The sequence below is a fragment of the Ctenopharyngodon idella genome, chromosome 2 (assembly GCF_019924925.1).
Source record: "Ctenopharyngodon idella isolate HZGC_01 chromosome 2, HZGC01, whole genome shotgun sequence".
In the NCBI taxonomy this organism is placed as follows: Eukaryota; Metazoa; Chordata; class Actinopteri; order Cypriniformes; family Xenocyprididae; genus Ctenopharyngodon; species Ctenopharyngodon idella.
In genome coordinates this window covers 29,399,661-29,421,493 of record NC_067221.1, presented here as the reverse complement: position 1 = coordinate 29,421,493, position 21,833 = coordinate 29,399,661, and the positions used below count along the sequence as shown (strand labels likewise).

General features: G+C 41.8%; 2 protein-coding genes across 10 annotated transcripts in view; one reads left to right on the top strand and one right to left on the bottom strand.

Moving 5' to 3' along the window:
- Positions 1–21,833, bottom strand: part of LOC127494164 (stonustoxin subunit beta-like) — a 231,044-nt gene that overhangs the window by 193,425 nt on the left and 15,786 nt on the right. The gene's annotated exons all lie outside the window — the stretch shown is intronic.
- cntn1a (contactin 1a) overlaps positions 1–21,833 on the top strand; it is a 30,944-nt gene that overhangs the window by 7,606 nt on the left and 1,505 nt on the right. The window contains exons 2-23 of the mRNA XM_051860054.1: positions 5,880–5,989; positions 8,774–8,812; positions 10,939–11,065; positions 11,391–11,560; positions 12,395–12,490; positions 12,712–12,918; positions 14,161–14,260; positions 14,884–15,068; positions 15,247–15,371; positions 16,172–16,292; positions 16,393–16,543; positions 16,633–16,760; positions 17,044–17,216; positions 17,573–17,717; positions 17,939–18,100; positions 18,179–18,328; positions 18,913–18,983; positions 19,200–19,434; positions 19,531–19,634; positions 19,712–19,901; positions 20,320–20,438; positions 21,520–21,673. Coding sequence (XP_051716014.1) covers positions 5,923–5,989; positions 8,774–8,812; positions 10,939–11,065; positions 11,391–11,560; positions 12,395–12,490; positions 12,712–12,918; positions 14,161–14,260; positions 14,884–15,068; positions 15,247–15,371; positions 16,172–16,292; positions 16,393–16,543; positions 16,633–16,760; positions 17,044–17,216; positions 17,573–17,717; positions 17,939–18,100; positions 18,179–18,328; positions 18,913–18,983; positions 19,200–19,434; positions 19,531–19,634; positions 19,712–19,901; positions 20,320–20,438; positions 21,520–21,673 — 3,019 coding nt within the window. The 5' untranslated portion in view covers positions 5,880–5,922. The remainder of the gene's footprint in view (positions 1–5,879; positions 5,990–8,773; positions 8,813–10,938; positions 11,066–11,390; positions 11,561–12,394; positions 12,491–12,711; positions 12,919–14,160; positions 14,261–14,883; positions 15,069–15,246; positions 15,372–16,171; positions 16,293–16,392; positions 16,544–16,632; positions 16,761–17,043; positions 17,217–17,572; positions 17,718–17,938; positions 18,101–18,178; positions 18,329–18,912; positions 18,984–19,199; positions 19,435–19,530; positions 19,635–19,711; positions 19,902–20,319; positions 20,439–21,519; positions 21,674–21,833) is intronic.

Here is a 21,833-nt window from a genome sequence, read left to right as displayed (position 1 = left end):
AATGAATACAGTAATTGCTGCTACAGTAAAACTGGTCTCACCAACACTAACTGATATTTTGACTGCGATGATGATAATCTGACTATGAAAGATTCAGTTGAACTGATGTGGAGCCAGCGGATGTGTGACAAACCGCGTGTGGGCTGGACGGATGTTTTACCCACAGATCGTGGCGTTATATAGCGTTATATAAAGACTCTATATCTGTGTTTGTAGCCGACAGTGATGAGGTTCTTCAGTCTGGAGTTCCGTCAGATTCGTATCATCAGTGTTTGTGAATGTAAGTCATCAGACTCTCGCTGATCTTCCTCTCACTGCGTTTGGAAGAGATCGTTCTCCACATCGATTCAGTGATTTCAGCTCATGCTCATATTTGTATTTTTAAGTACAAATCACACTCAATTGTCTACAGAGAAATTAAGATTGAACAGTAACATATAATGCTTCTTTTGTTTAGTTGGTTGGTTCACAGCTTAAACTCTGTATTGAAGGATTGTTTGAAACATCTGGAGGAAATCAGTGTAAAATACTGCTGTTGTTGAATGCGAGACTCGCTGATGAACCTCATTATTTGATTATTCGTGATGTTGCATGTTGTGATTATCTTTGCTGAATGTGTACAGGAACATGCTGTCCTGCTTGTGTAGATGAGATTGATGTCTGTCTTATTTGAAGCTTTTTACTCTGTGGTCTGTGTTTATTCACTCCGTCCCTCTGGGAATCTATTTAATAGACACTAATCTATAGTTTAATTAATCACTGAGCAGATTAAGAAACAACAGCACAGAAGAAACACCCAGAATGCATCAGTCAGACGGTTGGTTTCCTCTGTGCTCATGACAGAAGCACGTTTCTAAAGCAGATGTCTGTACGGATTGTTTACAGTGTTCCTGTCGCTCTGATGTGGGATTCCTAGTGAACTTCATATCGTCTGTGGCATGTTTGTGTGATTTCAGAGCGTTCGTGGTGCTTCAGCGTTCTCATGGTCCAATTCAAACCCGTCGTTCTGTAGAACATACAGAGACTCTCTCACGTCTCTGATGTTGAGTCTGCCGTAGCCTCACTCTTCATTCATCTCTCTGTTGTTTCAAACTGAGATCAGACACATAATGTTTTTTGCTATGGCACATTTGTAAATGCTACTTAAATGTCTTAATTTAACTAAGGTCTAGTCCTGACTTAATCTAAGCCCTGTCTGTGAAACCAGGCAATACAGACTCCATTTAATCTCAGATGTGTTTCTGTTCAGATTCATGAAGTCTGGATGGGTGAATGGCTCTTTCTGCCGTACAGTAGCGCATCTGTCTGTATTAGATGGCAGTGACAGTCACGACGGCCTGAAGAGTGGCTCATTGTTGAGATGATGCTTGATTCCTTGAGGACACACTTCACCATGTCTGACACTCTCGCTCTACGACCAACACCGGCTGAAGACACGCGACATGCGTGTGTGTCTTTAAACCTGTGTTTGTCTGCTAGAGAGTCTCATGATGAGCCTTTACATAAAGTTGGATATATAATTCTCCTAAATACTGTACAGTCACATAAAACAATATACTATATGGCAAATCTCAACTGCCTGATTCGATATGTTTATTTCTAAAGCACTTTTCACAATACATATTATTTCAAAGCAGCTTTACAGACAGTGCTTGTTTCAATGTTGTCAGAGTAACGAGTGTGTTAAATTAACGTGTGTCAAAGTAACAAGTGTTTTAGAGTAATGAGTTTGTCAGTAACAGTAACAAACGTGTCAGAGTAACGAGTGTATCAGAGTAATGGTAACAAATGTCTAATAAGTGTCAAATTAACGTATGTCAAAGTAACAAGTGTTTCAAAATAACGAGTGTGTCAGAGTAACAAGTCTTTTAGAGTAACGAGTGTGTCAGAGTTACGGTAAATGAATGTGTCAGAGTAACGAATGTGTCAGAATGAGTGTTTCAGAGTAACAAGTGTTTTAGAGTAATGAGTTCGTCAGAGTAATGTAATGAACGTGTCAGTAATGAGTGTGTCAGAGTAATGGTAACGAATGTCTCAGAGTAACGAGTGTCAAAGTAACAAGTGTGTCAGAGTAACGGTAACAAACCTGTCAGAGTAACGAGTGTGTTGGAGTAATGGTATCAAATGTCTCAGAGTAACAAGTTTGTCAGAGTAACGTTATCGAGTGTGTCAGAGTAACGAACGTGTCAGAGTAAAGAGTGTCAGAGTAATAAGTGTGTAAGAGTAACGAGTTTGTCAGAGTAACAAGAGGAACAAGTATGTCAGAGTGACGAGCATGTCAGAGATGAGAGTGTCAGAGTAAATAACGAGAGATTTTATTACTTTCAGGACTTTTCCAAGTCTAGAAATGACACTAAGGTTTTCCAAGAATCCTGGTTGTTCAAAGACAAAAAAAAAACAGTACATTGAAATAAGAAATATCTTTATTTTAGCTGTTTTAGCCTGTTTTAATGCTTATTTTAGATCATTTTAGATCTGGTTGAGAAGCTCTGATCTAAAACGAGTCTATCAGCTAGTGTGTTTATACAGCAGCTTAGAAGAAGAAACAGTACAAATATAATCAAGAATAGATGCCATTTATTCATGTTTTGTGATATTTACCGTAATGGCAGCATTTATTCATGATCTTTGCTCTGTGTATGTGAGTGTGTGTGTATGTCTCCTTGACTCTGTGTGCTGATGAAATGTCAGAGTTCATTTAATGTCATGTTGTCGTCTGGATTCACAGTAATGTACTTGATGCACAATAACGCACTGTACGCGACACGCACGCTGGCGTTTGAGCAGAAGGGCTCTTTCTGAGAGTGACTCTGAGAACATCGTGCAGGAATGTTGTTTTGAAGTCAAACACCAGCGTCTCCTCATGATGATTTCTGTCTTCTGCTATGCTGAATGTGATGAAATTGGCTCAATTAAACAAAAATCACTTCATGCTCCCAGGATTCCCAGCTTTCTCAGAATGAGCTTTATCTTTTTGACGGTGAGTCTTTAGACAGAAGCATCGCTGTGTTGAATGTCTAATATAGTCTAGATGTGGTTGATTTGGTGTATTTGATGTCTGATGTGTTAATATTCACCTGGAGTGATCCTGGATGATCCGGTGATGTTTCGTCTGTAGTGTTCGTTCAGAGTGCTGGTGAAAGCCGTGACCCAAATCTGCAGCTCTCTGAAAGACGCTGAACACAATACAGCAAAACGCCCCAAACTCACAGACTAATGGCTCAGTTTGAGCAGGAACTAGGACACGCTGTTAGTTCATGCCTTCCCTGGGAATCGAACCCGTGACCTTGATGTTGCAAGCGGCCTGATCAACGCCCAACTATGTGTTTTACCCATCATGCATGTGAGTGCTGGAGCTGTGCGTGTGCTGATGAACACGTCATTAGCGTGAGCCGTGGAGGACGGGGAGATTGAATCCCGCCGCTCACAGCAGGGTTTCTCCTTCAGCAGCGTCCCTGGAGTTAATCGGATCTCTCCTGATCTCAGATAGCGCTCCGTCCCGCTCCGGCGTTTGTTCAGGAGACAATGAGCGCGGGAGGATTTGGGACGGTTGGCAGCGCACACGCTTTTACAGAGGACTGAGCTGTAAGTGATTCTGTGGCCTCATGGGACAGCCAGACGTGAATGATGATGCTGTTCAGGGTGTTACGCTTACTGCAGGTGTTACTGTGCTTTAGTGAACATGAAGGGCATGTGAATGTGGTGATACATGTAGAGTTTGTGTAGATCATGATCACATCAATCTTTGTGGTTGAAGTTGAGTCAGTCTAACATGAGAATTCCCTCGTGAAAACTAGTGCACTTCACTGGATCTTAAAAGTATATTTCTAAAAAACTTTTTTTTTTGCAGATAATACAATATTAATCAAATAAAAGGCACTTTAGAGAGACACTTTCATGACTGTTTCTTGACGTGATCCCCGTGTGTACAGTAGTAAATGATCAACATTAGCATGTCTGTCTGGGAGAATCATGAATGTGTCTATTCTGTGACGGTGACGTGATGATCTGGATGAAGATGTCGCGTCCAGCACTGATTGTCTGTAGTCTCGTGTGTGTGTGTGTGTGTGTGTGTGTGTGTGTGTGTGTGTGTGTGTGTGTGTGTGTGTGTGATCAAGTGCTGCTGTGACCGATAATAATTCCTGACCTCATGTATTGGTGTCTTTTCCTCAGCTAAGCGTTTCTCATTGATCTGCTGGTTCCTGTCGGTTCAATGGTGTTATTATTCCAGCTGAAATTGGTTGGTTATTCAGCCGAGTTTAAACACAAAGCACTTGAACACGCTGAATCAACACGCAAACAACATTGAGCTCCAGATGAAGGTCAGTCAGTTTCTGCTGTGAGTCAGTGACGTCTGCGGAAGAGCGTTTATGAGCCTCGAGTTAGTGTTCACATCATTAAAGTGCATTAAACTGATCGAAAGTGACAGTAAAGACATTATAATGTTATTATAATTCTATTTCAAATAAATGCATTATTCTTTTGAACTTTCTATTCATCAAAGAATCCTGAAAAATGAAATTTGTCATGGTTTCAATAAAAACATAAAGCAGTAAAACTGTTTTCAACACTGATAATAATCATAAATGTTTCTTGATCATCATATCAGAATGATTTCTGAAGGATCATGTGACACTGAAGACTGGAGTAATGATGCTGAAAATTCAGCTTTGATCACAGGAATAAATTACACTTTACTATATATTTGCATTATATACACAAACAGCTGTTTTACATTCTAATAATATTTCACAATTTTACTGTATTTTTGATCAAATAAACGCAGCCTTGGTGAGCAGAAGAGACTCTTTCAAAAACATAAGGAAAGGAGAAGGTATTGAATGTCTTCATACAAATTAATGTCAGTGAGGTTCAATGTTGTTTGGTTCTTCATCAGAAGAAAGAAAGTCATGCAGGTTTAAGTGACACAAGGGCAAGTAAATAATCATGGAATAATTGGTGTGTGTATAAGAATAATCTGGGCAGCTGCATTTTGTTATGTGTGAGCGTGTGTGTGAGCGTGTGTGTGTGTGTGTGTGTGTGGTCAGTGCACAGATCTCCATCCGCCTCTAATGGAATCATCAGTGACTGCAGGAAGCAGAAACAATATGCTGGAATAATGTGGAAAGATGTGATGACTCCGGAGCCAGTGATGGATGCGTGTTTGTGCATAAACAATCAATAGTATGATGTAATTTACTGATATTACATTACAACATCTTACCATACCATGGTACATAACTATGTACCATGGTATTCTCTGTAGATACCACAGTACATCTCTGTTTGAGCTTGTTACAGTGAACGGATTCTGGTGCTGATCTGTTTGCATCTTCATAATACTTTGAGCCAATCTGAGAGCGAGTGAGACATTATTGAGATCTCTATATGAGACATGTGAGATCATCAGGAGTTTAATCTCATGTCTGTAGGAGAAACGGTCGAGATATAAACGAGACCATGTGTGACTCTCTCTCTGTTCTTCTCGGTCATAATTTCCTTTTCATTCAGTTCATGTGCAAATCCCCATTGAAAGCAGCTTGTGTGTGTCATTGTGAGGAGATTTGAATATTAAACAGCTGATTATCATGATCATGTGACCATCTCCTGCTGAAATGTACCATAATACAGGTTATTATTTGCTCCACACTGGTTTGGGTGGTTGAAAAGTTGAGCTACTAACCAGTATGAAGTCAGTCCTGTTAAGGCTTTAGTTTAGCTCAGCGGTTTTCAAACGGGTCTGTGGAAATATATAGCTGCTGTTTCAGTTCTAGGATGATCACATTTGAGGGTCTGTGGCATCTGAAAGATTGCTGATCAGGAATCTGCTGTATATCAGACGTGTCTGTTAGTCTCATTATCCGTGTTTCACTCCTCAGGGAATCCCAGCAGCTCCTGATGTCTGAAGATCTGCTGTAAGCCATGATCCCTGGAGCCATGAGCCACGCGGCCCTCGTGCTGCTGATCGCCGCCTCGCTCCGCTCTCACTGTGAGTATATGATAATACGACAATACTATAACCTTCCTCTCGCTGTGAGTATATAATACTATAACCTTCCTCTCGCTGTGAGTATATAATACTATAACCTTCCTTTCGCTGTGAGTATATAATACTATAACCTTCCTCTCGCTGTGAATATATGACAATACTATAACCTTCCTCTCGCTGTGAGTATATAATACTATAACCTTCCTCTCACTGTGAGTATATAATACTATAACCTTCCTCTTGCTGTGAGTATAAGACAATTCTATAACCTTCCTCTCACTGTGAGTATATGACAATACTATAACCTTACTATAACCTTCCTCTTGCTGTGAGTATAAGACAATACTATAACCTTCCTCTCGCTGTGAGTATATGACAATACTATAACCTTACTATAACCTTCCTCTCGCTGTGAGTATAAGACAATACTATAACCTTACTATAACCTTCCTCTCGCTTTGAGTATAAGACAATACTATAACCTTCCTCTCGCTTTGAGTATAAGACAATACTATAACCTTACTATAACCTTCCTCTCGCTGTGAGTATAAGACAATACTATAACCTTACTATAACCTTCCTCTTGCTGTGAGTATAAGACAATACTATAACCTTCCTCTCGCTGTGAGTATATGACAATACTATAACCTTACTATAACCTTCCTCTCGCTTTGAGTATAAGACAATACTATAACCTTCCTCTTGCTGTGAGTATATGACAATACTATAACCTTACTATAACCTTCCTCTCACTGTGAGTATATGACGATACTATAACCTTACTATAACCTTCCTCTCGCTGTGAGTATAAGACAATACTATAACCTTACTATAACCTTCCTCTCGCTTTGAGTATAAGACAATACTATAACCATACTATAACCTTCCTCTCGCTTTGATTATAAGACAATACTATAACCTTCCTCTCGCTGTGAGTATATGACCATACAATAACCTTACTATAACCTTCCTCTCGCTGTGAGTATATGATAATACAACAATACTATAACCTTCCTCTCGCTGTGAGTATAAGACAATACTATAACCTTACTATAACCTTACTCTCGCTTTGAGTATAAGACCATACTATAACCTTCCCCTCGCTGTGAGTATAAGACAATACTATAACCTTCCTCTCGCTGTGAGTATGTGACAATACTATAACCTTCCTCTCACTGTGAGTATATGACAATACTATAACCTTACTATAACCTTCCTCTCGCTTTGAGTATAAGACCATACTATAACCTTCCCCTCGCTTTGAGTATAAGACAATACTATAACCATACTATAACCTTCCTCTCGCTTTGATTATAAGACAATACTATAACCTTCCTCTCGCTGTGAGTATATGACCATACAATAACCTTACTATAACCTTCCTCTCGCTGTGAGTATATGATAATACAACAATACTATAACCTTCCTCTCGCTGTGAGTATAAGACAATACTATAACCTTACTATAACCTTACTCTCGCTTTGAGTATAAGACCATACTATAACCTTCCCCTCGCTGTGAGTATAAGACAATACTATAACCTTCCTCTCGCTGTGAGTATGTGACAATACTATAACCTTCCTCTCACTGTGAGTATATGACAATACTATAACCTTACTATAACCTTACTCTCGCTTTGAGTATAAGACCATACTATAACCTTCCCCTCGCTGTGAGTATATGACAATACTATAACCTTCCTTTCGCTATGAGTATATGACAATACTATAACCTTCCTCTTGCTGTGAGTATATAATACTATAACCTTCCTCTCGCTGAGTATATGACAAAACTATAACCTTCCTCTCGCTGTGAGTATAAGACAATACTATAACCTTCCTCTCGCTATGAGTATATGACAATACTATAACCTTCCTCTTGCTGTGAGTATATGACAATACTATAATCTTCCTCTCGCTGTGAGTATATAATACTATAACCTTCCTCTCGCTGAGTATATGACAAAACTATAACCTTCCTCTCGCTGTGAGTATAAGACAATACTATAACCTTCCTCTCGCTATGAGTATATGACAATACTATAACCTTCCTCTCGCTGTGAGTATATGACAATACTATAACCTTCCTCTCGCTGTGAGTATATGACAATACTATAACCTTCCTCTCGCTGGGAGTGTTTGACTGAAATCTGCGGTATCAGATGAGCGTCCTGCTGTCGTCCTGTGTTACTCAGACGGTCAGTGATCAGAGGACATCAGCGCTCCGATCAGCCGTTATCTCACACACATCAGCGGTCATTGCTTTATAAACAGACACAGAGAGGATCTGAACCACGGCTCGCGCTTAATCAGACTTAATGCTCAATTAGGATTCAGGCTTCCAACCATAATGAAAACAAGATAATGGAGATAAAGTGATTATTGTGCCGGATTCTTTGTTTTTCCTTTATTTTAATTTGTTTTCCAGTTTAATTATATTTAAAGTTCAATTAAATCAACTTTTTTAAAATTTCAAGAAATGCATGTTTCTAAAAAGTGCGTAATCTTGACCTCAGTATTGACTAAAATATGATTATGATTTTGCTATGGATGCTTTAGTCATTCTTACAGATCTATGATTGTCATTCCTCATGTGTTTTACTGTATAAATATGCACAAACATACTTTACTCTTTTGTGACGTTCACATGCGTCTCATAAGAAGAATTAAAGAGATGCACTAAATCATTCCTGGATGTTTTTGAGTCTGATTGGTTTTAAAAATAAATCTCATCGAACATGTAAAGATTGTGTGTTTCTGATGGTGTTTTGTGTTTGTGTTTCAGTTTGCTCAGTATGTGCTGATTTCCCAGGAGTCTTTGGAGGTGAGTTCAACCGTTTATCTTAAAGAACTGTTTGTTTGTTGATTTACTGAGGTTTATTTCAGTCGACGTCATCCCAAAATATGATGTCACATTACCTGTTATGTTTAGACAGTGGCTTGTTGCTGGAAAGCTATTGTGTCCTGGTAAGCACACGCTGTGAGACGTTAGGACAGTGTGGTACGTCTGAGAGACGAACCGGTTCTTTGTTCAGAGAAGATCTCACGGACGTCACAGTGATTCAGGGCTCCAATAAAGAAGCAGGGCATTGTGGGGGAGCAGGAGATTAAACAGAAGCCTATGTCATTTCCATTTCCACAGCCTGACCGCCTCCACCCGTTCACCATCAGAGCCTCGGGAGCCTGCGTGCTCTGCCAGACGTTTAGTGATTCCTGGAGAGACTTTGATCTCTGTGTGTTTCATCCGCGCGACTGCATGCGGTTTACAGAACACACGGAGCTGGAGCGCGTCAATCAAACTGCTGTAATACTCTAGCATCACCGATATGATAATATAGTTAATATTTTGAATTCGTTTTTATTTGCATATTTTGTTTTAAACTGTATAGTAATCTTACATCATGGTATAGTTGGTACTCCATTCAAATAAAAATTCAGATCGGGACAGGGGTTGCTTAATTTGCATTAAAAAATGAAAAATAATGTTCATAAGAATATGCTTTAGTTTCTTTAATAAAAACAAAGGGAAAAAATGCTTTTATGAGTCTGACCCTGTTTTTTTTTTTGTCATTCTGTATGATAATCAGGACTGTTTTACCAAGTGTTTAGATCAGTAACCGACCCGTCTGACGCCTGGTTGAGTTAATAACATCAAATCATGAGTGAACTGAAGATTACACTCCCCGCTCATGAATAATTCATATCTGATTAGACGAGCGCAGACGAGATGCCAGCAGATTCCTGAAAGATCATCAAAAGAGTTTCAGTTCATTCATCTCAAACTGGCTCTGTCTGTCCGGATACACTCACTGAATCACTTACATCCAGTGGACAACATTTACCATAGTTTCCAGAATATAAGTCATGTTTTTATCATCTCAAATGTGCCATAACTTACATTCCAAAGTGACCTAAATAATGCAATTAACATCAAGCACTCAAAATATGCATATGATGAATGAGAGAGGAACGTGAGCTCTAGTTTATTTGTATAGAGCACAACAGTCGCCTCCGGAAGCAGAAACTCTGTTGATTTCCTCCATAGGGGAACTGTTTTTTAACAATAATTGATGAACCTTTAAAGACAGCATTACTGTGAGCTACGAGGATGTTAATCGATGGTTTATGCTTTAGTTGATGCCGTCAGCCCACATCATTTCAACTTAGTTTTAAAATAATCAACAGTTGAAAAACAAACTGTTCACGAGTTAATCATCGTCATTAATCGCGGTGGCGTCAGACTCGTTGTGTGTCTCTAATGCACTAATGGAGCCGGAAATGACTGACCGTCAACATGGGGTCAAAATGGACTCGCTTTACTCTCTTAACGCACATTATTATGCTCTTATTATGCATAATTTATCAGTGCAAGTTAAGAAAATGTAACGTACTTTGAAAATGAAATGTACTTTTCTTCTGATGTTACCGAAAGAAAATAATATGAACTAATAATATCAGTCAACTCCTCCTGATCCGGTCAAATCAAATTTCACTCATGTAATTATGTTTATAATGCTTAATTATGTAATTTTTCTAATGTATCTGTTCATGTGTTGTGAAAACTGATTATAATGCTACTTTCAGTCCTCGTACACAATTCCATAGTAATGATATAATTTCACATATTATACTTATATTCACATATATATTTATTCACATATATTCACAATCTATTTTTAGTGCTGTCAAATCGATTAATCATGACTAATCGTATCTAACATAAAAGTTTGTAACACATATATTAAATATTTACAAACTTTTGTGTTAGATTAATCGATTTGACAGCACCATTTGTACATTTATTTATTTATATAAATCTATTTTTATATTTGTCCTTGGCCTTGTTGTTGTTAATCACGTGTGTTTCCCTGACTCTCTCGTTTCATGTGTTATTATGATCTGGTGATTATGATTCTTTGAGTTTGACTGTATTTCCTCCTGCTGTCTCAGACGAGTCGTCAGGATTCGGGCCGGTGTTTGAGGAGCAGCCCGTCGACACCATTTACCCGGAAGAGTCTCCGGAGGACAAGATCATCATGAGCTGCAGGACGCGAGCGAACCCTCCCGCCACATACAGGTCACACCTACACCCAGAGTTCACCACACTTTACCACGCTACAAACATTATTACTTAACACAGTACTGAAGGAACGTGGTGGATGGATATATATAACTTTTAACTTTTTATAGGGTTTAAGGTTTAAGGAATCTGCCCAGTAACTGGTAACAACATTTTCTGATAGACTGTGGCCTACAAAACCTTCAAACTTCAAGCTTTTTAAACTATTTTAAACGTTCTGATCAGGCTTTCTCAAGCCAACATCAAAGTTTGTGTTGATGAAATGTTTTTATTTAGTTGAACATTACTGTGTGTGTGTGTGTGTGTGTGTTTGTGTTCTCAGGTGGAAGCTGAACAACACAGAAATCGTCATTGACGATCACTACAGCCTGATGGGCGGAAACCTGGTCATCAGCATCCCAGACAAGAGCAAGCATGCTGGGAACTATTCGTGTGTGGCCAGTAATGAGTTCGGGACGGTGGTCAGTCAGAGAGCGTCCATTCAGTTCGGCTGTGAGTCGCTCCTGATGCTCTTATAAGAGCTCTGTTAAAGTGCCCTGAACGTCCGCTTGACTTACATACACACACTCACACAAACACACACAGACACACACACACACACACTCAGACACACACAGACACACACACACACACATCACAAACACACTCACACTCAGACACACACTCAATCTCACACACACACACACACACACACACACTCACACACAGACACACACGTACACACACTCACACAAACACACTCAGACACACTCTCACACACACACTCTCACACTCAGACACACACTCACACACACACACACACACCCCCATACAAACACACTCAGACACACACACACACACACACACACTCACACACAGACACACACGTACACACACTCACACAAACACACTCAGACACACTCTCACACACACACTCTCACACTCAGACACACACTCACACACACACACACACACCCCCATACAAACACACTCAGACACACACACACACACACACACACACACTCACACACAGACACACACGTACACACACTCACACAAACACACTCAGACACACTCTCACACACACACTCTCACACTCAGACACACACTCACACACAAACACACCCCCATACAAACACACTCAGACACACACACACACTCACACACACACACACAGAGCCGTTATTGTTCAGTGCTTGACGGATATTAATTTCTGCTGTCAGACTTCAGAGACGCTTGTGCTCTTTCTGCTGAATTATGACTCAAAAGTGTCTTCAGTGCAGTTTTACTGCTATTGTTTGTGAAAGTGATGTGTGGAGTTAATTAAATTCTGTTTTCGTGTTTTAGACCTGGACATGTTCTCCACCGACGAGCGGGAGGCGGTCTATGTGAAGGAGGGGCAGGGGGCGGTGCTTCTGTGTGCCCCGCCTCCACACTTCCCAGGTTACCATAGTGACCTTTTTCATACTTTCAAAGAACATGCAAAGACATTTAACAGAAGTTTTCTATTTCTGCACACACATTTTCTTTTATCTTAATCAATTTTCATATATTTACAATAGAAGGTATAGAATTGTTTCCATTTCACTGGCGACCTGCAGTCATTGATGCGTTTGATGGACACATTTGTATCAGGTGTGTGATGTCATTTCCTGTCTCTGCAGAGGATCTGTCCTTCCGCTGGATACTGAACGAGTTTCCGGACTTTATCCCTCTGGATAAGCGGCGGTTCGTGTCTCAGACCACCGGGAATCTCTACATCTCCACCGTCCGCGCGTCAGACAGCGGGAACTACTCGTGTTTTGTCCACAGCCCGTCCATCGCCAAGAGCGTCTTCAGCAAGTTCATCCTGCTGGTGCCCATCGCCGAGCGTGAGTCATTCCCAGATGACGTTGGAAACACATGCTCCTTTAACTCCAGTGCTGTGTTCTAATACTATTTTTACAGTTTTTGCCACTAAAGTGTGAGTGATGCTCATGCAGAGGTTTGTTAGATCTTCTGAAGCAGAAACCAATCGATAGTGTGACTGTGTGTTAAAACTGAAGAGGAAAGAGAAGCAAAGATCTGAAAGAAAACTGCAGTTTCTGAAGTGAGCTGCTTCTTATTTTAGGTCTGTTCACGCTCAAATAATCTGCTTAAAGAAATCATATCTGTCATCATACGAGCAGACGAACAGCTCACGCTTTCATGTGAGTTTTTCAGGAATAATATGAGTTTCTGATCAATGTTCTTCTGTGTGACGTCAGAAAAATGAGTCGTTTCTGCTGTTTAGTTTCAGTAAATGATGTTTTGAACTGGAGAGGAAGTTTGAGCTCTGAAAGTGACAGTGTCTCATAGTACAATGAATACTGTATATCAACATCAAAAGATTTAAGACATTTTTATGTTAATTCTATTTTCTTCCATATCATTTCTTTTTTCAGACCAGTGAAAAAAACATAGAAAATACACATTTAAGTGTTTATTTTATTCCACTTTATGTATTTGCGTTTGTAGATTTCAATTTTAATACAAGGTTGTTTTCACAAAATGAGTTTCTTCTCCACTTCAGCAGCACCAAAACTTACAGCTTTATTCATATCTATATTCTGAAGGTTTTTACTGAGCGGTTTGTTTATATATCATTGTTTATATATTTTGAACCTGGCTTTATCCAAAGTTCAGATTTATTTTCTGGAAATGCATGCAAATTAGTGTGTAATAAATTAAAAACGACCTCATTTGCCTATTTAAGCATAACATTTCAGAAAACTTGCAATACAAGAGAGTGTTAAAATTCTGAATGTAATAATTCAGCTGGTGAACATCTATGAGTTAATATTTGAGCTGTCCTTGATTCCTCATGAGCCTTTAATGTCTAAAGCACTGAATCTCTAGTGTGAAACTGCATCCGGTTCATTCCCAGCATTACATGCTCCTGATTCATGCGTGTGTGTGATATTACAGAGGTTCGTGGCTGTCACAACATCATGAGTGTGTTTTGAGTCAAAGCGCCTCCGAGCAGGAGCTCTGTTGAGAGAAACAAACAGGAGGGACTCGCCGCGTCTCGCTCCTTCTGCTGGAGGGAAGCATGAATCCTCAGCCATTCACGTCTCATTTCTGCTCTCTTTCAGGTTCTCTGAGGAAATATCCTGCTGATATCAAAGTCAAATCTCCAGACACCTTCGCGCTGGCGGGGCAGAACGTCACGCTCGAGTGCTTCGCGCTGGGAAAGTAAGAAAAAACGCCAACCAGATGATTTCTGCTGTTCGCAAAAGCACCGCTTCAATCATTTCTCTCAAACGCTTCATTATTCAGCACAGTTTTCTGCAAATATTTCAGCTTTTAATCGTTTTTCATTCAAACTGCATTTTGTAGATCATTTCAGCATTATAGTGCGATCTCTTAATAAACTTCTTAAAGTTCAAATGGAGAAAATCTAACATCGACCGACACTGATAGAATGCTGAGTATTCAAAATAACATCAGTGACATCACTGTAATATCTGCATACTGAATCACCAGCTGAGGAACGTTCTGGCAAAGTTTCAAACAAATGTTCTTCCAGAACATTCGTTCAGAGTTATCTGGTCTGAGTTAATGTTCTTAAAATGTTCGCACAAAAACACATTCATACAACTTTCATGGAACTTTTTCCTGAAATGTTTTAGTTGGATGTTTTTTAAATGTTACTGCTTGTTTCAGAATGTTCAACATTCAAAAGTAACGTTCCCATAATGTCTGAAGAAAAAAAATTATATTTTATATTTTATAACATTGATTGTGTTTAAATGATTAAGAGGTTCTTAAGGTGTTATATTATGTGTGTGTGTGTGTGTGTGTGTGTGTGTGTTCAGCCCCATCCCTCAGATCCGCTGGAGGAAGGTGGACGGCGAGCTGCCGGCCCGTCGTCATGACGTCAGTATGGCAGGAAGTCTCCTCCATCTGTACGACATCCAGTACGAGGACGAGGGTGTGTACGAGTGCGAGGCCGACAACTCCAAAGGCAAAGACTGGCACAAAACGCACCTGTATGTGGAGGGTGAGAGTCACATGACCTCTTTACTGAGACACACCTGAGCACTGAACAAGATAGAGGTTTATTCTGGAAATTAGAGTGCATGTCAGAAATATGATCACACGCTGTGTGTTTACGTGTGTGTGTGTGTGTGTGTGTGTGTGTGTGTGTGTGTGTGTGTGTGTGCGTGCGCGCGTCTCAGGAGCTCCTGAATGGGTGGAAAAGATCAGCAGCTCGGAGAGAGACATCGGAGGCGATTACATCATGTCCTGTCTGGCCAGCGGGAAACCCAAACCCCACGTGCACTTCCTGAAGAACGGACGAATGGTACGGCCGTCATGTCAAGTGACTGATGCTGCATTTAATACATGTGATCAGTTCATGAATCATTCTCGGCTCTCAGAGCTTCAGGAGTGTCGTGATCTCAGTAAAAACTCCAGAAAGTGTCCAGATTAGTAAAATGCATTTGTAAAGAGCTGAACCTGATCAGTGGATGCAGAGAGACGCAGTGTAATGAATGAGTGTGTTGCGGAGCGTCTCGGACACTGGCTGTGTTCCCGTCTGGAGCGAGGCCTTCCCATCATGCTCCTGGTTATATAACAGTCACAGCAGATGGTTGTTCTCCAAACACCTGAAGTGTGTTCACAGCGTCCAGCGACGCACAGAACGCTAATCAAACATGACTTCTGACAGAATAATAATGCCAGACTGACTCTTGTCAGTGTCCTCACCATATTTATATTAACTTTTGATATTTTATTTAGTTTTATGACTTTGTTTTGTTGTTTTTATTTTTTTAAATAAATTAATAAATAATCAAATACTTTATTTATTCATGTATTAGTATCAACTAACATTAAATAATGGATTTGTACGGCATCATTTATTAATTTAGCTGTTATTTATTTATTTATTTTTGATGTTTTTAGTTTTGATCTAATCAAATGAATATATATATATATATATACAGTAAAAATATCTGTACGTTTTCTACATTATGTTAGTTTATTTCACAGTTTTTAGGGCTTCTTGTCATTGATAAGCAGTAGGAATATGATGTTGATGATATTTATTGATGACAGCGTTCATGAGTGTTGACGGATGAATCTGTTCATTCTCTCCATCAGTACGGCAAGAACCACGAGTTACGCTTCACGGACCTGACGTTTGACGATTCGGGCATGTATCAGTGTATCGCTGAGAACCGTCACGGCGTGATCTACGCCAACGCCGAGCTCAGGGTGTTCGGTGAGCTCAACTCTGATTGGTTGACCGGGTCAGAGGTCATTCAGTTTGAGCCTCAGATGCAGATGTTCCTCCACTAACTGTGTGTTTGTTGTTTTCTCAGCCGGCGCTCCTTCATTCGAGTGGAACCCTGTGAAACCCAAACTCCTGGGGGCCAAAAACGGCCGCGTGGTGTTCGACTGCAAACCCAGAGCGGCGCCGCGGCCCACCATCTCCTGGAGCAAAGGAACCGAGCTCCTGCACAACTCCAGCAGGTCAGAGGTCACTGCAGCATCTCTCGCTCATGACACGCTCGCGTCACGACTGGACCTGCTCAAATAAAGCCTTTCCCTTATCTCTGCAGGCTCTTCATTTGGCCGGACGGGAGTTTAGAGCTGCTCAACATCACTAAATCAGACGAAGGCAGATACACGTGCTTCGCAGAAAACGACCGAGGCCGAGCAAACAGCACCGGATCGCTGCTAGTCACGGGTATGAAACACAACACACACGTACTGTTTACCCTAGCAACCACATAGCAACACCCTAGCAACCACCCAGAACACATCTGTTTTCTTGAATGGCCTCAAAACCTTCAAACTTCAATCTTTCTCAAGTCAACAGAGACGTTTGTATTCTGGCTCACTCCTGCCCTCTGCTGCCACAAACACACAACTGCACCTCTGCAGCTGACAGTGATCAATGATCGAGTCATGTGATTCGACTCGTTTATCCTGTTGAATGTATTCAGATGAGTTTGCGTCTCTCTCCTCAGACGCCACTAAGATCACTCTGGCCCCGTCGAACGCTGACATCAACGCAGGCGACAGCTCCAGGATGGAGTGTGCTGCGTCACATGACCCGACCCTTGACCTCACCTTTATCTGGTCCCTCGACGATCACGTCATCGACTTCGACCGCGACCGAGAGCATTATGAGCACAAGATGGTGATGATAAACATTTAATACTTATTGAGATTAATGAATCAAAACTTGATTAACATCGTCATTACTATAACTAACGATGACTATATCAGCGTCCACACCAGCTGCAGTTCGTCTGTCACTTTAAATGCTCAAGCTCTTAAAGCAGGATGGATTCTGATTGGCTGATAATGTTTTTATCATTCATCAGCCGGAAAAAAATCGTTCTGAAAGTTATTCCAACGATATTGTTCGTCTGTGTACAGCTGTGGCGACTCTCTGTTTACTTAAAACTTTATGGGTATAGTTATAGTTATTGGTGTGAATGGATGTTGTGTATTTCTCAAACATGAATGATCTCTTTCATCATTGCTGGTCAGGATGTTAATCAGGCCGGTCAGGCCGGGACGTCCAGCTCAGAGCTGCTGATCAGTAACGCACAGCTGAGACACGCGGGACGATACGCCTGTACGGCTCAGACGCCGGTGGACAACGTCACGGCCGCCGCAGAGCTGGTGGTGCGAGGTGAGAAATGACTAAAACTCTTTCACTGAAGTATTGCTTTTTAGTCCCTCAGGAGAAATAAAAAGACATATATATCATCCAGTCTGGAGCTGGAGAAGCTCATTTGATTAGAAACTTTTGAATTCTTCTTGAAATCTCTTGTATGAAATGTTCGAGATGTTGTTGAGATCTCCTGTGGGATCACTGAATCTCCTTCATCTCACGCGTCTCCTCGCTCTCAGGTCCTCCAGGTCCTCCCGGCGGCGTGCGTGTGGACGAGGTGACGTCCAGCAGCGTGAGGGTGACGTGGAGTCACGGGACGGACAATCTGAGCCCCATCTCCAAATACAGCGTCCAGTACAGAGATGTGCGCGAGCAGCAGGACTGGAGAGATGCCTCCACCTGTCAGTACATCACCACGCTTGAGATCATCACTGTTCTCCATTAAACACTAGTGTCTAAAGCACTGATTCTGTCTTCAGCTCCAGTCAATGTGGAGGGAAATGCAGAAATGGCCACCGTGATCAACCTGACGCCCTGGACGGAGTATGAGTTCAGAGTCACGGCCACCAACACGCTGGGAACCGGCCCGCCGAGCGCCCCTTCACCCCGAATCACCACCAGAGAAGCCCGTGAGTCCCTTCTGTCCCCTTCTGTCCCCTTCTGTCCTCTTCTGTCCTCTTCTGTCCTCTTCTGTCCCCTTCTGTCCTCTTCTGTCCTCTTCTGTCCCCTTCTGTCCTCTTCTGTCCTCTTCTGTCCCCTTCTGTCCTCTTCTGTCCTCTTCTGTCCCCTTCTGTCCTCTTCTGTCCCCTTCTGTCCCCTTCTGTCCTCTTCTGTCTGTCCTGTCTGTCATTTATCCTTCCTTCTGCATTCGGGTTCATTTTGAACAAGTGGTACATTCAAACGAATTGAATTAATTCCAATAGAGTTAATACTGGTAATTCAGTAAGTTATCATTATCATCATGACCTGGAATGAAAAACATGTGGTCAGTTTTACATACATGAGTATATTTCAGTCAATTCTCACTAGAACTGCTGCTGATAGTGATCTGATTAAACTCTGATTAAACTCTGAGAATTAAACCTCCTCCAGCAGAAACATAATTGCATGGCGACACCATAGTAACTGCAAATTCCTTAGCAACCGTGATCACCGTCATCATGTATGAAGTGTTTGACTCTCTCTCTCTCTCTCTCTCTCTCTCTCTCTGTAGGGCCTGTCGTGGCTCCGTCTGACATCGGCGGAGGAGGCGGAGCCAGTCGTGAGCTCACCATCACATGGACGGTACCAGAGCTCACATTCATCACCAGTTTCAATCAGCAACATTTCTGTCTGAATAACAGCAAAACACTGTTTCTCTTGCCTTTTTCATCTGACACTCATCTTTAATTTGAAGTCTTAGATAATGCCTCATTTGCATATTTAAATTATGCATCATTTCAGAAATTGTATTGTCTTAATGTAGTGTGGAAAGTATCTGAGCCATGTTCTGATCCGCAGCCGGTCCAGTCGCAGTACTACTACGGCAGTAACTTCGGCTACATCATCGCCTTCAAGCCTCAGAACGACTCCGAGTGGCTGCGTGTGACGGTCACCGACCCACAGGCCCGGAAGTACGTCCACAAAGACCCCAAAATCCCTCCGTCCACCAGGTTCGAGGTGAAGATGAAGGCCTTCAACAGTCAGGGCGAGGGTCCGTTCAGCGTCAGCGCCTTCATCTACTCGGCGCAGGACGGTGAGTGACTGCGCAGCTGCAGGCTGTCTCAGGTAACGCAGGTGAAGAAGTGTTCTGACCGACGCGTGTGTGTGTGTGTGTTTGTGTGTGTCTCAGTTCCTGCGGACGCGCCCATCATCGCCGAGGCCCGAGCGCTGTCGGCCACAGAAGCTGTGGTGTCCTGGGTGCCGGTGCCGCTGCAGAGCGTGGAGGGTTACCAGGTACTGACCCGTCCGTCACACACACCACTCCTTCACCGATAAACTCCTGTTAAACTCCAGCGGGTGTTCTCCTTCAGGTCCGGTACTGGAGGGAGACGCTGGAGAACGAGGCGTCGGCGCAGCGGGTTCTGGTGCCGAGTCGAGAGAACCACACGCGTCTGGACAACATGAAGGCCGACTCGCATTACCTGATCGAGGTGCGGGCGTACAACGGCGCCGGGTACGGACCCGTCAGCCAGAGACACAGGATCCACACCAAGAAAGCCCGTGAGTCTGACAGAATCTGACAAAATACTCCAAATTAGCATATTAGAATGATTTCTGAAGGATCATGTGACACTGAAGACTGGAGTAATGATGCCGAAAATTCAGCTTTGATCACAGGAATAAATTACACTTTACTATATATTCACATAGAAAACAGTAATAATATTATATTGTAATAATATTCACTATTTTTACTGTATTTTTGATCAAATAGATGCAGTCTTGGTGAGCAGAAGAGACTCTTTCAGAAACATTAAAAATGTTACATTAAAAGTTCCTCTATATGTAAGGAACAAGGGGATCATATGTGGGATATTTGACATCAAAATGTTTGTAAACCCCTGATTTTAAGAGATAAACTGTAAATGAGTAAAGTACGATCTTCAGGTGTGTTTTCTGGTCTGATTGTGTTCCTCAGCTCCGAGTCGGCCTCCTAAGATCACCGGCACAAAGATGCACTACAGCGGCACGTCCATCAACATCGCCTGGGAGAAGGTGCAGTCGCTGGCCAACGAGTCGACGGTGGCCGGATATAAGGTCAGAACGAGACGCCACTCCGCTGACCTGCTCCTCTGGTGTGCTTCAGTTAAACATGCATACACGTATCGCTGATAGCCTAGTGGTTAGTGCGCCGACATATGGTGCAAATGCGTTCACGGCGACCTGAGTTCGATTCCTGTCTCGAGGTCCTTTGCTGATCCTGCTCCCCTCTCTCCGCCCAGTGTGTTCCTGTCTGCTCTCTACTGTCCTCTCCGAATAAAGGCACAAAAACCCCATAAATATAACTTAAAAAAAAAAAAACATACATACACATATCTCAATGATTTGACAACAAGTATGAGATGAAGCGTGAATATTCATGTGCAGTCTTAAAAATTGTATCATGCGTCTTTCTAAGATAATAATGAACTTGTTTCCTTACACAATTACATCATCAGTCCTGAATAAAACGTGTTTTTCCTCCATGTCCGTTTTACAGTATATAATCAAATTTAACTGCAGTTTTGTGTGTAAATCAGGCAGGAATCAAACATTAATCGACTCCTGACATTCCTGCATTTCACTGAAGTTTCTAGTCAGACGTTTTGACCTGCTGTCCTTCAGAATAATCATACTTTTAGGCTTTTAAGAAGCCATTGAGATATAATGTGACATATCAGTGTCTAACAAGCCTTTCAAAACTATGTGATAATATTAACGCCCAAAATGCTGAATATGGAAAATGACTTTTGCAGACCAGATTTCAGTCATCATGAAAGGGAAGTTGCGCTGGTCTTTTCTTCTCTATTGTGTCGTATATCTGAGTGAAACGCTTCTCAAACAAGAACAAATGTAGGGCGGGGCTTGATTTTGTCTGTGGGGAATTGATTGGATTGTTGTGGTTTGCTATTGGTGGATCTCATGTGAGTGACAGGTTGCTCCGCCCTCGTCATCAGAGAAGAGAAGAGATGCTGCAAGAGGGAGAAGATATTCTGATTTTAAAATAATGTTGATTTCATGGTGACTTTAAAGGAACGAATGTGTCCAGAAGCTTGAAGACCCTTATAAACATGACTGTGTTTCTGATATAAGCTGTTGTGATTCTCTCAGCTCTTGACCTGCCCCTGCTCTCCCTCAGGTCCTGTACCGGAAGGAGGGGCAGCCCAGCGGGACGCTCTACACCACAGAGAAGCAGTCCATCGATCTGCCCCTGATGAAGGACGATTACCTGGTGGAGGTGCGAGCACACAGCGAGGGTGGAGACGGGGCCGTCGCTCAAGTGCGCATCGCAGGTACAGCATCCTGATTCAGTTCAGTGTTGATTCAGTCCAGTGTTGATTCAGTTCAGTTCAGTTCAGTGTTGATTCAGTTCAGTTCAGTGTTGATTCAGTTCAGTTCAATGTTATTCAGTTCCGTTCGGTGTTGATTCAGTTCTGTTCAGTGTTGAATCAG